The sequence below is a fragment of the Caloenas nicobarica genome, chromosome 20 (genome assembly GCF_036013445.1).
Source record: "Caloenas nicobarica isolate bCalNic1 chromosome 20, bCalNic1.hap1, whole genome shotgun sequence".
Taxonomy (NCBI): domain Eukaryota; kingdom Metazoa; phylum Chordata; class Aves; order Columbiformes; family Columbidae; genus Caloenas; species Caloenas nicobarica.
This window is the reverse complement of record NC_088264.1, coordinates 6,476,674-6,494,647: the sequence shown is the minus strand read 5'-3', so window position 1 is coordinate 6,494,647 and position 17,974 is coordinate 6,476,674. Positions and strand designations below refer to the sequence as shown.

At 38.6% G+C, this 17,974-nt stretch overlaps 1 protein-coding gene across 1 annotated transcript; it reads right to left on the bottom strand.

Moving 5' to 3' along the window:
• Positions 1–160: 160 nt before the first annotated feature.
• Positions 161–17,963, bottom strand: FIRRM (FIGNL1 interacting regulator of recombination and mitosis). Its single transcript, XM_065649184.1, has 24 exons — positions 17,821–17,963; positions 17,258–17,298; positions 16,448–16,536; positions 15,149–15,253; positions 14,474–14,614; positions 13,308–13,470; positions 12,844–12,928; positions 12,142–12,280; positions 11,535–11,615; positions 10,515–10,579; positions 8,787–8,935; positions 8,176–8,284; positions 7,502–7,688; positions 6,454–6,536; positions 6,018–6,069; positions 5,601–5,690; positions 4,786–4,971; positions 3,983–4,105; positions 2,984–3,079; positions 2,441–2,554; positions 1,898–2,002; positions 1,519–1,599; positions 640–753; positions 161–346 (listed from the first exon to the last, which is right to left on the bottom strand). The coding sequence occupies exons 1-24, from the start codon at positions 17,916–17,918 to the stop codon at positions 161–163; spliced, it is 2,682 nt and encodes an 893-aa protein (XP_065505256.1). The 5' UTR covers positions 17,919–17,963.
• Between the last annotated feature and the right edge of the window lie 11 nt (positions 17,964–17,974).

Genomic DNA, 17,974 nt, shown 5'->3' with positions numbered 1-17,974 from the left:
CCATCTTGCACCACAGCTCATTTTGGCCCACGACCCAGCAGTACAGTAGCGCATCGCCCTGTGGCAGTTTCTTCTTCTCCAGCAATCCTGGTAGAAAGGCATCTCCTCCCTCAGAAGAGGGAGCTGAGCTCTTTATTGTCTCTAAAACCCATGGAGTGCCTTACCGTATGCTGTCTCTGAGGGTGGCTAGAGCTGTATGTAGAGCCTCCAGCTTCACTGCAAGCCAAGCAGGGGGTGACCCTTTCTGAAGTAGCAGCCTCACAGCCTCCACTGCCCCCTCCATCGTGCCCACTGCTGATTTATACTGCTCCTCAGAGGGTGGGTGACATGCTCGTTTTGCCAGAGGCTGCGGATTTAAATAAACTTGAGACATCATTTACAATGCTCTACGTAAGTGATCAGTCTTCATCCAAATGCAAGAAAACCCTTTGATGGAAAAGAGCCATGAATAGACTGCCTTGCCTTGTGAGAGTTGTTACAGCTGGCAGACAGTACAGAGCATTCAGGTGTCATATTACGGGCCAGGAGTCCATGCAACCTTTTGGAGGGCAGCAAGACCATCCTGAACCTCTTTAGATCCTTCCCAGAACTGACACAAATGGACAGTAGAGCCCAGATAATTTGAAGATGAGCACATACCTCTCCCATTGACTCCCGTTCTCCAGCCATTTTCATAAACTGTGCACTGCAGGTAATCCTTCCTTGTTTCATGCGTTCTGCTCGTGCTTCTATTGTCTCTTCTACTTGCCTCGTCTAGGGAGAAAGCCACAGGAGAGGTAACTAAAACAAGGCAGCATTAGCAGCCTCCACAGGGTCAATTTGTATGCCAGAACAAAGGGGAAGGAGGGAAAGATCTTAACATGCAGTTCAAATTGGAAATAATTTCTCACATGCTCTTCTGAGCAGGAGATTGAAGTTATCTACAACAACTTTGGTGTAGCATCGCTGGCAGCTATCGGTTCTGTTGCTAATTATCTGTTTGTCAAAAACTGCTCATCCAGATAGCCCTGCCTTAGGTTACAGTGTGATAATCACCCCCCTCTTTCCCTTTGTCTGTGTTCTGCCTGACCAGCCACTGGCTCTTAAGGGAATTTTTTCTATCCTGCAAAAAGGAGAGATGTTTCATACACGTTAATATAGCTTTCAGAAAGTGATCCAAGAAAAACGGGAGGAAATCACGCAAATGGAATGATGAAATCCCTGTCTTTTTAATAGATAACGTCTCTGCTTACAACAATAACCGCAATTTTTTTTGTTCAAGGAGGGAAAAGCAAAGCATTTAAATCAAAGCTGGGAAGTACTGGAACAGCGGCATGCATAGGAATGGCTGTCGGTAATTCTGCTGATTAAAGCAAATTAAAAAGTTCAACCAGATCCCAGTTAAAAGAAAAATTTATTTTAAACTTATTTAATTGCCATGCAGATGATGCAGGTGTAGACATAGGCCATGTACAACTAATAATAGACTTGTACAACATCAACTAAGAAAGCAGTAAAATAGTTCAGCAACATACATACCCTAGCCAGAAAACTAACAACTTTGTTCTTAGTTTCTTCAGAATTAAGGCACTGAGGAACAACATCTTCATGGCTTGTTTCCTGTCAAAAATGTTCAGTAAAAGCTTAGTACATTCATATTAACAAAGGAATAGACAAAGTAAAAAATGTTTCTATGACAATCCATTCCTTGTTGCAACCAATCCTTAACCTTCCTTCACTTCCAGCTCCTGAAATCACAGCTGCATTAGCCCTCATTACTTCTGATATGCAATAGCATCTGTAATACTAAGATCCAAATCGGTCAGTGAAGAGCAGCAAGTGTTTGAGACAGAAGAATTTCTGTGCAATAACAGTTAACAGAACCAAATACACGCATCCAGAATTCTGCAATGCTCACCTCTGCAAAATGTGTGAATGCTTCCAAGGCATGCTGATGAATCAGCCAGGTCTGGTCAGCCAGCAGAGAAGCAAACAAAGATGACAACTGGGGTACAACTTGCCTCTGAAAGAGGAACAAAGATCTGTCAGTTCCAGAGAGTTAGTTGTGCATATCCTACCGTCACAATTTATTGTTAAAGAATGGCTCTAAGGTCAAGGGACAGGTTTGTGAAATGTGAAAGTGCTACTGCCCTGTCTGGCAAAAAAGCACTGTAAGGGAGGTGACGTGCTCTAGTCTTTCTTCTTGGAGTTCAAATGTCAGTCTTTTCTAACTGGTGAGAAGCAACGCACAAGTGAATTAACCAAACGTGTCACATGCACTGAGCATGTCTCAATGAAAAACAAAACTGCCATAGACCATTAAGTCTCAAATATGATTATGTCATGGCACTCCAGTATGCTGGAGTATGTTGATCAACTTGGTCATTTATATTTAAATAAATATCACGTATTTTCATCAGAAGACTGAAGATTATCTAAATAAGGCCACAATTATATTTACCTGTGCTTCTTGTGGTATAAACACCTTTCCCATAGCAGAGAGAAAATCCACCATTGCTAGACGAACATGATCTGGGGGGTCCAGCTGGAAGAGGGCAGACTGCAGTGCAAATACCTGTGGAAAGGAAGCCCCAGAGAAGCTCCATCAAACAGACTGCAGGTGAAAACTCTTCTGGCTCATCTTTGAATCCGAGGACATTGGTGTTGGAAAACTGGACTGAAAATTAAAAGGAGGCGTGCTACACCTTGAATAAAACTGGCTGGGATAAAGCTGCAGTGTGAAAGAAATAAGCATGCTCTATAGCATATCCATATATCTTAATTATCTTACAGAGTAATGGGATTCTCAAAAGCAATGTTAACCAAAGTGCCATACACTTGGTTTAAAGACCAGGAAAGTCATCAAGGAAGAAATAAAATTAGGAACCCCCATGCGTTAAGAGAAGGCCAGACCATGAAATGACTCATTTGAGATATCAGTAAATCACAAAGAACTTGGTTTTCATGAAGTAAATGCTTCCTAAGAAGGGTTGGTTTGTTTTACCTGAGTAATCAGATGAGCATCTAATGCTTGGATGAAAAATTCCAAAAGGTGAAGTAATAAACACAGGGTCTGCTGGAGACGTGGCTCATCTGAGACCTTCAACAGATCACAAGATATGAAAAACATTGCATTTTAGCTTATGGAATAACTACTTAAGAAAGAATTCAAAGTTAGGGTTCCAAAATTCTTAGCCTATCTTCACACACATAACAAGTCATAAGCAGCTGAAGAAAATCCTAAAATAGTCATATCAATATTTCTAGGTAGCCCTATTTTACAAGACCCTTTGATTTTTATTAAGAATATTTCTTATCCTTCATCTCCTTCCTCCACTCTCTAATGTAGGCAGCTAAAGGTTATCTGAACTATTTCTTTTCACTTTTCAGTTGCCAAATATCTTCACAGAATGGCTGAGGTTAGAAGAGACCTCTGAAGGGGCACAGAGTCGGCTCTTCCTCACCCCCACTCTCAAACTTCCTTTTTTAATCTGGAGTATGAACCACAATAATCCTTTTTTCTTCCCTGCAACTGCAGACTTGAACAGGTACACAGTTGCAAGGCAATCTCCTTACCCCCCTGTTCTCTAACACGGGAGGAAGGTTTCTAGCTCTATGGGTTTTCATGAGCTCAGATACATACTGATTAAATCACCATGAGTTTTGTTCACATTCTAATGAACATTCAAAATAGGCCAAATTTGTTACTGGTATGAATCAGAACGAGGTATTTCAGACTTCTTGCTAAGCAATTCTGAATCTGACACTGAGTAACAGATGGAGTAGCAAGGTGCCAGATATGTAACATTCAGGAAAATTCAAACTCCACTTCCCAGAGCCTAATACATAAACCAGCTGACAGCAGATGGTCAGCACAGTTACACTGCGCTTTGCGGAAATGGTCCAATCGAAGTAAGACGACTTTGTTACAAACACATGATGAAACAGCACCAGCCTCTCCAAGACATCATGTCTTCACCATTGGAGCAGCAAATTCTCTTACCTGCTTAGCCTGGAGAAAAGTCCAGAAGTGACCAAGTATTCCCAAGATAGACGCCTGAAGTTCTGCCTCCAGAGTGTCACCAGCAAAATTGCAGGTAGCCAGCAGGACAGAAAGGGCAGTATTCTAGTAGCAAAAAAATGGATCAGTAAGACCAAAGAAACCTACATGTAGAATGAACCAAAACCCCAGCCTTATATCAAACATCTGAAATGATACAAGATGGCAAGAAGCCCAATGTGCTGCACCAGCTGTACCGTACAGCTAATCCACCAGGCCGCTGGCCAATGGAGCTTCCAAAACAAGAAAATCATCCATTACTTCTGCGAGTTTCACATGGTGCTGGAGTCATTAGCTGCACTGGCAGGAGGAAGCTGGCAGCAGGTTCTACATGTGGAAGTCTCTGGCTTCTCACACTCCTTCGCCAAGGAGACCAGTGAGCACCTTTCAGATTTGATGCTGTGTAAAAACAGCCAGGACTTTAAAACTTAATTGTATGACATGGTATAAATCAGAAATTCTAAAGAAAAATACATCTGCTCACCTAGAGAGCAAACAGCAACTAGAATAGCTAATAAGACACATAACCTCCACTATCATCACCCTCAGAAGAGAGGCTCCTATGGTGCTGTGTACCAGAAGAAAATATTAAAATGAGAATTCTTGCTCATGCATTTGCCAGTTAGGCATGGAAAAAAGCTGCGCAACATGCAGAAAAATAGAACTGAGGCGACAGCAACAGAATCCTTATAGTTTGGAAATCCAGAGTATACACATTTTTACAAAGAGAACCAAGTCTCCTTTACCACAGGTCGGAGCTCTCCCAAAGTGCGCCTGCTATTCAGCCATCGCCTGCACTGCGCGAGCCCTGCCACGCAGAGCTGACAGGCCACTCGTTTCCTAAGATCAGGATTCAGGGCCTTGAGGGATATGTGCTGCCACACAGCCAGGTTCTCCTCCTCTTCTGGAAGAAACTTCTGAGCAAATTCTACCTGCAAACAAAAGTTATTAGGAAATAAACAGACCAGAATATAATTTGATAATCTGTCAGAAAGCCGAGAAACCAAAATCCACTACTGGTTTGCTTTAGATTACATGAAAAAATAGTGTAAAACCTTCCGTTTAAATAAAATCCAACTTTTTATATAAAAACCTTCTAGAATGGCCACCTCCCTTTTCACAGAAGGACATCAGAATGATTAATCAACTTATTATTTCAGCTGCTTGAAGCAACAGCCCTTGTAAGCAGAAGAAAGAGCTTTAGTCTCTCCGAGGTGTACAGACAGGAAAGGATAGCACTCTTTACATCTGATGGCGTGAGAACACATACAGTTGCAGAAAATCTGAGAGATGTACCCTTTTCATCCTTAGTCAAAAAAAGGACGTCATTGCTGCCCAAGAAGACCACTCTTAGAAAGGTGTAGGTGCCTTTCTTGTTTTAAATAGCTCACCTGCACAAATTAGGATCCACCGTGGCAAAGTAATAATAAGTACAATATCAAGTACAGCAAACGAGAACTCAACATCTTGTCATTTCTGAAGAACTGAAAGAAGATATTTTGACACAGGCCACTGACTCATTCTCTTCTATCAAAGACAAAGATGCTGGTGCTGTACTTGCCTGATGATCTGGAGCCATCAAGAACAGCATACGCCTCAGCAGAACACCCAAGCCAGAGACCTGGTAACAGTCACTGGGCCAAGACTTTATCTGAATTAGGATAAAACAGTAATGCATCTAATTAAATTAAGGAAAAAAATCACCACTCAGAAAGTGAATTCAATACAGAATGTTCAGAGAGTTGCTATGTGGGATCACAGCAGTAACACTCTAAATAAAACTTGGAAATGCTAGGCATATTGCTTTATATTTTCACAGTAGTACTTTTGCTAATTATTAACCCAATCTGAGGAATTAAAACAATCTCCGTTTGGATTTGGAAAAAAATGAAATTCCTATCTTTAGTTATTTAGTAAGTCTGCTGATAGAACTAGGATTAAAGTGCTGCTGAATTGCAAACATCACCATGGTTCTTACCAAGTGGGCGATCACAACAACGTGGTGAGAGCACAGTTCAGCTGTTCCATACCTGGAATGTGAGAGACAGAACCTCATGAGTCTGTACTTCCTGCTGTTTTACAGACGAAATATTATAAAACTTGTCTGAGAGATAACCATTTCCTCTGACATACTTAAATTTGATATGCACATACACAATTTACTTGAGAGAACCATCGTAAAAAAAAAAATTATTAAATAATAGAAAAGGTATAATCCCCTTAATTGCATGAATGTAAAAATGACTAAGCCATTTCTGTTCCTAATTTTCAAAATATGCTCTATATCTGAAAATAATCCATTTCAGGGACAATTTTGTTTTTTAAAAAAAAAAAAATCTCGAGGAATTACATACAAGAACAAAACTAATGGGATCTGTGGCAATCCTGCCTGACCTGTAATAAAAACATCTTACCGGGCAAGGAAGCACCACGCATCCATTGCTAGCAGAGACGTGATCATACTAGAACCCAGCACAGCATCCAGCAGAGCGTACTCCTGAGGAGAAAATATATATGTAAATTGCAGACCTACTATTACTTTTACTCCACTAATTAGCATCAAACCTAGTAAGATTTTCAGCTTATCCAATTTAAAATGTTTTAATAGCTCATTTTCATACTCTATATTCAGTTACACCATTAAGCAAGCAGATATACCTTCAGTTTTGCATCCTTTGAATGTATATGTACGTTCATTTCGATGGGCTGAAGATCCTTCACTTTTCAAAACATTTCATCGTGTGCATCCCTCCTTCGCAAGGCAATTTTTCTGATTTTTTTTTTTTAAAACACAACATATTGCCAATTTTCTTGCCATCTTTCTTGGCAGCTTTACTGGCAGCTTACTGAAAACCAAATAAAAACCTTTTCCTCTTTTAGGAATGCAAATTTTATCTGAAAGAGGTATGTAGCATTCAGGAAAAAAAACCTCCTAAATTAGGGCTATAATTTTTGTGACAGCTCTTGACCTTTTATGTGCAGTAAAAAGTGAAAAGCTTTGAAAACAGAATCCTCCTCTAAAGTAGTAAAATTTGCTTATTTTATGGTATGTTCTTAGCTGGAATCATAACAATATCATTTACTCTGAATATTCAATGCCACTTTATTACTTCACAGAATAGACTAACAAGACCAGGTAAGTTTAATACAAGTTGAATACTGCCTAAAAGAAAGCACTGAACTTTTATAAAAACTCAACCTCCCCCCCTCCCAAAGAGAACAAAAATTTCCAACATCAGAGGTTCTCAAGAACTTGTATGAAGCTTTTTCTCCTTTCCCACAAGTGACATTTGCCGTATAACTGAACTCCTGTCACGTAACTGTATCACAGCTGCTTTCTACAGAACCACTTCATACCTAAGCATCTCTTCAGAGCTGGATCATTAGAAAAAACCTCATTGTTTTAAATAGTACCTATGCATCACAACAGCTGAAGAGGTGATGAGCAAAAAACTATCTTACCAGCTGAGGAAAGTGTGATGGGAGTGTGGAAGCAATGAAGGAGCACAGGTGGACACAGACATAGTGATAGAGGGTGATCAGAACTGCTGGCTGTCCTGTACTGATCACCTCTGGCAAACAAACTGGGAGATAAAGCTCACCAGAACACTGCTGGAAGCTCAAGAAGAGAGCTGAAAACACAGACCGGCTGCAAGGGTAAGAGAAAAAAAAAAAAAAAAAAAAAAAAAAAAAGGAAGAAAAAAAAAGTTGGGTTACAGATATGCAAATCCCAAATCCTGCAAGCAACATCTGCACTACAGAATCTTTGTCTTTTACATTCCTGACTACCTTCCTCTTTTACAAATTCAGGTGATTATTAGAGGGTTCAGGCATAAAAATGCAAGATTTTAACTTTGTGAAGTATCAACAAATTATGTACATCTCTCTCTTCTTATCCTGAAAGTACTATAAAATACCATTCCTTTCCTGAAAAACATGGACATCTCTGGCTCTGTATCTTTCACTCTGTAGCACTGAACATCACACCCTGTTTTTCTCAGCATAAGGTAAATCCACAAGAGTCTGACAAATTTTACTATTCAGTTGCAAAGGAAGCTCCAGCAGCTGAGCCCCTCTGTTTGCCCATATAGACTGATTGCTGTGGTGAAGAATTTCAACGAAAACCTTTTTAGTACCTTTTTCCTGTGTTCCAGAGAGTCTGCACTTCTTCAGGCTGAGAGGACAGCTTGTCCATTATGGAAATCAGGATGAGACACTGGGGCAGCTGCTGCTCAGGAGGGAGACCTGTAGAAGGTATATTTTTTTTAAAATGTGATGCTAGTGGCCCTGATAAATACATAATGTGTGTAAACTGGCTTTTAAGCAAATGACACAACAAAATATATGATCATTTTCCAGTTTGAAGACATTCTACTCTTCACAGAAAATACTTAATTTATGAAACAATAGCTGCCTTCCCCCACCAACAGAACACCAGAAAAATTTAATCTTATTTTGAAAGTTTGTGACAAATGTGGATTGAAATTATGCAAAACAGTACAGATTAATATTGAATTTACTGTGAGTAATTTGGAAAGGATGCATTCAACAGGAACATGAACTATCTGTTATAAAATTCATCTGAGTTAGCACGTGACCGGCTGTATCATAGTGCTTACAAAAGAATTAGAGACTAGCAAACCAACACAGAATATTGCTTGTGGTCCAGAAAGTCAAAGTATCAATCCTGATCCCTTAGAGATGCTTACGTAGTACTATAGCAGTGCTAACTATATTTTAAACTCACCTAACTTTTCATTTAACACTTGCTCCATAAAAGGGCTAAAGGGAAGAAGCTGGTTGATGAGAGGGTCCAGAGCCACAAGAAAAACCCGAGATATTTCATCTCTATGAACTTCCAAGATCTCTGGAGCATAGAGACTGGGAGGAAATTTGCTGAAGAGGGACAAAAAAAAAAAAAGTTTAATATTCTCAGCAAACTCTCTATTTCCTTGTTATTGTGAAATAAGAAACAGAAAAGGCTTCCCATTTTAGAATATCTATTATAGCCTGAGAGTTACAGCTCTGCATTCAGCTTTTAAACCAAGCATCACAATCCAATATTTTACTAAACATTGAAAGAAAACATTACAAGCTCACAGAAAAACCATATAAAATACATAACATATATAAGAAGAAATATACTGAATCACAAAAAATGTCAAGCAATGAAAAGCCAAGAAAATACCTTTATACACAATTTGACAGTTATAAATGTGACTGCGCTAATTTAACACATGACGCTAATAAAAAAGTACAATTTCTTTGAAGAGAGAAAAACTGGGCAATAAAAGAAAAAAAATGAGTGACAGGAGAATAAAGCAAAAGAGATTATGAAATGAAAACCTTCTACTCTTGCAGCTTATAAAGTGACTGTAAAAATGCTACCTTCCTACTCGAAAATCCTGCTCAGTTTTGCTGAGCGCATAAAAGTTTACAACCGTCCACTTGAGAAAGATCTACAAGGTAAGTAAAGTTAGAAGAGGAAACTCATAAAAAAACAACCACCTGATCTTGCAGTGAAACATGCAGTGAACTCATGCATGCATTTTGCCACGGAACCTGGTTTCAATTCCAAAAGAATGACTGAAATGAGCCCCCTATTTCAGAGTCCACCTTCCTCTATTCTTACTCATTACTGCAGCAAATAGAACAGAACTTTTGAAAGAAAAGTGATAAGCCGCTTGCAGACCGTTATGCTTTATGAGCATAACATTGAGAAAGGTTGTGCTTTGTCCTTTTGTGAGATTTCACAAGATTATAAACATGACAGTAAAACTATGAAAAATTTCACAATAATCTGTTTCTGATCCTCTCTCCCTTCAGGACAAATGCTTCCATACTTTGGCTTAAAGTAGAAACAATCTGTCAAATGCTGCTGCTGGCACCTGCATTTAGTCTTGGATTTTTTCTTTCACTAGAATTTAAAGCAGAAAAAAAAAAGAAGAGTGTATGGCTGTTCAGTTACGTATGAACCAGAAGGGAATTAGGATTATTGGAGTGTTACGTGACTAACATCATGCTACCATTTGTTTCCAAGTGTTTTAACTCTGCCCAACTGGTTCATTGCAAGCTGATCAAAGGGCAAATCCTACCTTCAGGAATTTTGATTTTAGGAACAAGAATTTTCAAATGAACTTGCATAAACAGAACCAGTGTCCAAGCCAAATAATCTGCATATTATAAACATAACTTATTAAGAAATGTTGACATAAGTAATTGCAGCAATGTTAGTGGCTTATCAATACTGGGCAGTCACAGCACTGATCAAGAATGGGTTAAGGTGACAGGTACTACACAAAAATACCCAATTTATTTAAAAAATATTTTAGATTTCTGTGCATGAAAAAGAGAAAGCAACAGTTCTGGAACAAGAACTGTATTTTTACATGTCAAAATACTTACAACTTTAAGAATGCAATATGGAGATGTTACTAAGATACTATCAATAATCAATTATTTGTACTTCGCTTACCTGTATATTTGAAGAAAGAGCTGATGTAACTGAGAACACGAATCAGAGAAGAAAGAAAGAAATTCCTGCAAAAGCCATTAATTTTGAGTGGTTCTTTTAATGTAAAATACAAGATTAAATACACTTTCTTTCTGTTCTGCTATATCGGTGTGTAAAGCACTACAGTGCAAAAATTGTTTCAGTTCTAACAACGCAAGTGCAAAACAAACAATAAACAAAGTATTCTTGAGATTAATTACACTATATAGTAGGTAAACAAGTTTATAAGTTTATTTTTTAAAATGGGTAAATACAGTTGTAATAGCCACAGAGAGCTGCAAAAATCTGAAGTGCTCTCATATGTGCTGCTGTAAGGTTGTTTTATCCTGCCGCAATGCTATTCATTTTGAGGGGGGGGGGGGGGGGGGGGGAAATCACCCCCTGCTTTTAACCCATGGGACAGAACAGATGCAGAAAGCACCATCACTGCTTTTCCTAGAGAGCAGAGTTTTTTTCACATACATTCTTAAAATGGGTAGATTTACAGCACATCTTCTAATAATGAGAAAAATAAAGTGCAGCAAAGTGAAAGGGCCAGGGAAAGCAGGAGTTAGTGTCAGAGCCAACAACACAGCATGGAAATTTCTTCTAATGCCGCATGGTTTTCAATTCTTGAAACAAGCAACAATTCTGAAAACTTGGCAACAGGTTTCATCTGCTTAATTCTTCTAGATGAAGTTACTATTGCACTGACTCAAGGCTGCCTGTAAGGACTGGACATCTCCTAGTAACTCCTCAGTGACACGGCTTTTGACAGTTTATTATTCTTGTTTTTCTGTTAAATCACAGCAGTAATCCTGCTTAGGCTTGTGAGTGTATTCAGGTGCATGTACTACCCACAGGTCACGTGTAGATGTTAATTATACCACCCATATGCTATTGTCATAAATTGTCAAAATATTATGCAGTACAAAATTATTCTGTTTTCAGACCAGAGGCTTAAATGTAACAGCAACATAGAATTAAAGTATTAAAACCTACCTTGGTGTAGTGTACAAGGGAATTAGCAAAGAACCTGCACAGTTTGACTGTCTTCTGGAACAGCCTGAGGTCAGTGCCATCCTGTCCAAAAAAGCAGGTCTAAAACTTAATACACAGAGTAATACAATACAAAAGAAAGTTAAATTGCTAACAATGCTCAAAACTGATTTCAAACTTGATTCTCTACAGACTCTGCAGCTAAGGGGAAAAACTTTAGAAATCTTCAGTACGCCTCAACATTTTTATAGCAATATTCAGAATTGAAATATTATCTTTTGGTTGACTTCGGGATATCATCAGTTTAGGAAATAAAAAAAATTCCCATAGAGTATAGTGGAAAGTTATTTACAGCTCCTCACTAAAACATCCCCAATCTAAACAAAGTTATGGGCCTCATTTTCATGTGATTTCAAAAGAGTATGGTATTCTGCCTACATAAAGTAAAAACAACCAAACCAACAAATACAAACAAACCCATAAACAAACAAAACCCAAACAAACAAAAAAACCCCCAAACCACAACAACCCAAACCACTCCAAGTAATAACACAACAAAAAGAATTTATCCTTCAAGTTCAATGGCAGCTTTGGGAGCATTTTAATTCACCTGTATCTCCGACATCTTCATTTGCTCAGCCAGTTGCAAACAGGAGTGAAAGGAAAGGAGAGTGTCCTTGCAGAGGCCACTGAGGATGTCACTGTGTTTCAGATGACACTGCAGCAGAGAATGATGCTTCAGGCTTTGCCTAAAAGACAGTAATATAATCAGATATTTAATTGTCAGAAATGATCACACAATGCATTAGTACAAATCCAAATAACTAATTCTTCTGTTTAGGTTTTTATACAACACTAATTGGCGCAACACCCGTGTATGATGAAACCAGAATTTAGAGGCAACAACCCTCTTCACAGCCATGACTGAAACAGGGAGGAGAGGCAGGATGAAGTGCAAGACAGCACAACTCAAGCCAAAAACACCTACAAAATTGCAGGTCAGGCCTCTTGAGATTATTTATTCAGACAATCGTGTGGCAAATTTTCTTCTGCTCTGTAATACAAAAAGTCAAGCTTCTATTGCTCTTCACACACAATTCCTAACTACCTTCACTGACAGTACCTTTAATACTACTTACAAGCTAAATTGCTAAATTAATTTTCTAAATTTACTTACTAGCTAAATAGCTAAATTGAATTCTCTAATTTCAATTTTATTTGAAGCTCTGAACATAAAGCTACTGAAACACTGGTTATTTAAAATTACAGTATGTTTACATTACAATAAAATCCAAAGAGTTCAATTACATACTTGATTATGAACTTCCACGTATTGGCATGAAGAGCGTGGTCCATATTGGAAATGACAGAGCATATCTCCAGCACCGTGTGGATTACTAAGCAGGAAATAGTAACAGCAACAACTGAGTTAAATCAGATTCCTGACTTCACAGGTGTGGTCCCCTCCTAGGGAAACAGCAGCAATCACAAGGACTAGAGAACACCACTGCATTGACACTGAATCAGGAAAATGGTTCGGTAATGCCCCTTTCCTGCAAACCTACACAATGTGCCCATTCCACAGATAAAGTTTCAGGAGAAAAAAAAAAGAAATATTTCAAGCTGCAACGTGCTGCCTTCTGAAAGGCTTGTCAGTACAGCAGGAACTGAGCATGCTCAGTTTTAGAAATTCAGATACTGTTTTAAAAATTCAGATACAGTCTATAGAAAAAAAGGACTGAGGACGACTAAAAAAAGTGTTAGATCCATATATACCTGACACCATATCTGTGATGTTATCTTCAGTAGAAGCAGAGCCCATGGAAATCATATCAAGTAGTTCCATCAGCTGCTTCTGAAGGGAGTAAGTTTCCTTGAACATGGCCTGTAGGAGGTCAGAAATCAAGTGCAGATGCCCACAGTACACTGATTCACTGTCCTGTAGGAAATGGGGAAGAAAAGGTATTAAAAAAACATTCAGGAATCACAGCCTGATTTTTCACATGCTGAGAACACCGAGAGCTTTGTAATACATTTGACTGGAAAAAAGCACAAGGCATAGATGTACCTACTTTAACTCAATACACAGCAAGATCTGTAGCTTCTGCTGCCAATCTGTTTGCTAAATATAAAATGCTATTTACCTGCGGCCTCATCGACTAATGGAGCCTGCCTGGCTCTAGCAATTTTGTTGGGCTTTGGATTAGGCCTTGATGCATGAACCTAAGGTCGTATTTCTGAACAAAACACTAAAAGGTATAGGAAGTAGCATTCCAAGTATTTCCCACTACTTTAAAATCAGAATTCTTAAATAAAGGTATGGCACCTGGGTCCAAGCCCCGACATGGAGAACTGCTCTAAATGTTCCCATAAGAAAGAAAAATTGAAAAGTGAAAATGAAGGCTGACTAAAAGCTATTGCGTCCTTACAATAACCTGGTTTTGTTTTCACTGCTGTAGGGGAAACTACTGTTGCATCAGAAAATGAAGATTTGAAACTGGTATATGTCACTCATGGTAACCAACATAAAGATCCTAAAGGCAACTTTCAATCCACTGTGGAACTTGCAGAGAAAAAAGGTAAGTAGCACCATTTTTGTAACCATTTGTAGCTCTCAAAATACTGTAGTGATCAGAACTGTGCAGATGCCACAGAGAGCCTGTATTCATAAAGAAAATGTTCTACTGACATTGATGCAAAATACGGAAACAGCACAGTCTGTGCCTCTCACTACCAGGTCAGATTTGCAGGGCAGACAGCTGAAAAATCATCTTTGTACTTCTGCACTAAGTACCTTCTGTAAACTATTTAACAACTACATTTAAATGAAAAAAAAAAATATTGGACAACAATATCATTTCAAAATAGGATCTTCTTACAAAGTGACTGTTTCTTTAAAGTCAAGCAGCATAAGACTTTTTTTCCTCCTAACATAGACCTACCTTGCAGTGTGTAAATGTGTTCTTTATGACGTACAGAACTGAGGACGGAAGGGTGCGGATACTCTCCAGAGGCACGCACTCCTGCAGCGTGCAGACGTATCGTACACAACCCGTCAGAGTTTCCAACAGTTGCACCATAGTCTTAACGCAAGAATAGACAACAACGTTTTTCACTCTTGAAATAATTTCAAAAGCATATTTTCTTAACTGAATTGCACCTAGATTGTTATGACATTTAAAGTTCACTGCTATTTGCATAAATAAGTAGGTTTTTAAAAGATGAATGAAGCTCCATAAAATATTATCAAGCAATTCCAGACCTCTTCCCTGATATTGTATACTTTTGATAGTTTTCATATTTCTTTTGACTACTGTTCTCAATTTACAAAAATTTTAAAATTAAGTGACTGTATAAATAGATGCCAGATTCATTCTTTAAATATAGAGAATCACATGCCATTTGCATTTAAATTTCTGATTAGCATCACACACTAAATGTAACCAAATCACTCACAAAATTTTAATTGAACTTCAAACTCCAAAGGAAGATCAAATCACATTTTAACCAGCTGGTTAATAGCTGGGCAAAAATATTCATAAAACCTCTTAATTGTTTAGGTAAAAATCAAAGAATAACATAAACATTCCTTTGACAGTTTATTTCATGGGACTTGCCTGTAGAAGATTCCTTACAGTACTGCATAACTCTGTATTCTGGCTGGTTAATCCTTTGGCCTCACTGGATAATTCATACATCAAGTTATCAAAAAACTGTAGAGTCTGTCAGAACAAAACAAAACCTAAGCATTTTATTTATAAATGTACACATGCAAATAGTAACACATTCTATACCTGCTTGCTTCCTTGGCATGGAGTCATGAACTACCATAATAACTCAGAGGAGAAAGTAACGCTTTCTAGCATTTGAATCATGAAGCACAATCTACCAAGAAGCAAAAACCATCTTATGGTTTTCCCGAATTATAGACAGGAGCTCTATGAAGTGTCACGCCTAGATAATTCACTTGAAATATGTCATTCTACCAAAGATTTTTTACTTAGTTAAAACCATACCATTTTAAAAGTATTTTCAATTTGTCTCAGAAAAACAGGTTTGTTTTGTTGAGAATGATCATTAACATTTTTAATACATAAAGAAATAAGTCTATGACCTACGAACAACAACAATTTCTACTTTGGTCAAGGTCCCTGGATATTTTAAGAGTGTTACTGCTGAGACTGCAAAGACAGCAAGCGGCTTCCAGGCACGTGCAGGATGCCACACAAACTGGTGGCTACAGTAATCCTTGTTCAGTGTATGCAAGTTATGAGCCATTTTTCTTGTAATCTCCAAATCTGGTAAAGTACATAAAATAAGAAAAATGGAAATCAAGTGTCCATTTTCAGTGGCTTCTTAAAATATACAAGCTGAGGCCTGAAGCTTAAATCAATCATTTGGCACTGCTTTCTTTTAGTTAAAACGCAAGCAATGAAGAATTTTAATACAACTACAGCACGAAATTCTCCATCGTTTAATAAAAACCCACCATATGGTCTAAAAGTTTATTCACTGTACTATTCACAAATATCAGAATGCTTATTCATGATACATGAGTGTTGGGTTCTTCAGTTTATTTGTCCTGAGAGGGTCCCTCACACAAAAATTCTTGGTCATTTTATAAAAAGCCCAATCTTCTCAAAAAGAAATAAAAACCAGCTCTTCTACTGAACATAGAAAGTCAAACATCATATGTTTGATCTTCTCCCCATTGTAAAGAATGGAAACAATCACAGAAACAATCCAACATTGTTAAATTAACAAAACTGTTAAACTTTTAAAAGGTAAATTTTAATTTCAAGTTTCATCCAAAGCAATAATTTTATCATGAGATCTCAAAAAAGAATCACTGCATTCTAAGCAGGTTTTAGCACTGAACTGACTAAAAATTCCACATTTAATTTAAGCTGTCATACCTTAGGTAATACTTTTGAGAAAAAAGTTTGTTCCAAATCTGCAAGGCTGATATGGGGCAAAAACATTTCAGTCAGTACCCTCAAAACACCTGCAAATCAAAACATTTGTAAAACATTAGAGAAAAACAAGATGTGATTATCAAAAAGATGCAGTGACCTCCCAGGTGAAACAAAGAACCGCATCAAGCAGAAACAGATCAGGTATTTGATTCTGAGCGAGGCAACGTAACATTTGCCACATGTGCATTATCTGAAAAATCAAGTAACAGTAACAGCTTCAAGATGCATAAACCCATCAGTAATAGTATCACACCTGCCTACGCTTAGTTGAAGGCTGAACACAATTATTTGCTTATGGAATTAAGATTTTGCAAATTCCAAACTGCAAATAATTGCACATTTACTGTGCTGGTTGGCACTAATTTACAAGTTAACAGTGAATATTAGCAAGACTCCTCAACAGTTACAGATCAGCCTCATTTTCTTATCACTATCAGGTATTACAAGAGTTTTGTAAGTAATGGCCGATAAGACAATAAAATACAAGACTAAAAGCACCCTTCTTCCAAGTATCTAAAAATCAGAAGTAGCAGGAAGGAAAAAGCAGCCTTACATGCAGAGCTTCTTTATGAACTTTTATAGAGCTTATTCAATACACTGTTAGTGCAACATGCAAGGTCCAGCAGAATTCCTGAAGACTCTGAAAGTCACTAGTTAAAGCATAAGTATTTTTAAGTAGTATATAATTGATAACGCCATTGCAACACAACTGTCCAGAGGAAAAAGAGGCACTTCTTGGTCACTACTTACGAATATGCTCAGTCCAGTCTTCAGACTCTTGATACATAGAGTAAAAACGTTAAAGAAACTCAAACTCGTTCTGCTATAAAGATTATCTTTAAAGCACCTGTAAAAGTCACAGGGATTTCTCTCACACTGTCCTACATACATTTTACCTGTGGAATGAAATTGGCGGGGATGCTCCATAACCCACACGGGCAGATACGCCCAAGTACCCGCACCATCAGCACAGGTATTTCTGCAGTGCCTTGGGAGAGTAAGTCTTGGGGTTTTCTGGGAGACTGGGGGTGTCATCTACAGTGCTAAATGAACCACACGCTATTTTCTACTGTGAACCTTTTATTTCAGTGAAGGGCCGTACTCGTTTTTAGTGAAAGTACCTGGCAACCAGCTTTTCTGTCCTGGGTCAGCTCCCTAAAGACGCTGCATCACTTAACCTCCCACAGATTTATTTGCTTGAACCGTGCAATGCTGAAGCCTGAACACCCCCGCACCCCCCAAACCATATCAGGGTGGCTTCCCACAGCCGCCTAGCAGCCGAACCGCCCCCCCTCCGCCGCGGGAAGGATATGAGGAGCCGGGGCAGGACGGCGGGCAGCTCCCGGCGGCAGAGGTCCCAGTCCCAGCCTCCCAGCTCCTGCAGGAGCAGCTCCGGGTCTGTCTGGGACATGGCGCCGGCTCCGCTCACCTCAGGGACGGGCAACGGCGGGAAAATTTACCTCCGCT

Bases quoted from the DNA above. Each gene is read 5' to 3' on its own strand.
- FIRRM (XM_065649184.1), bottom strand. From the start codon at position 17,918: ATGTCCCAGACAGACCCGGAGCTGCTCCTGCAGGAGCTGGGAGGCTGG. The intron at 17,299-17,820 runs CATATCCTTCCC...TTAACGTTTTTA, and splicing joins GCCGTCCTGCCCCGGCTCCT to CTCTATGTATCAAGAGTCTG. The intron at 12,929-13,307 runs GTATATATGGAT...TTTCCTGCTTAG, and splicing joins CATCACAGATATGGTGTCAG to TAATCCACACGGTGCTGGAG.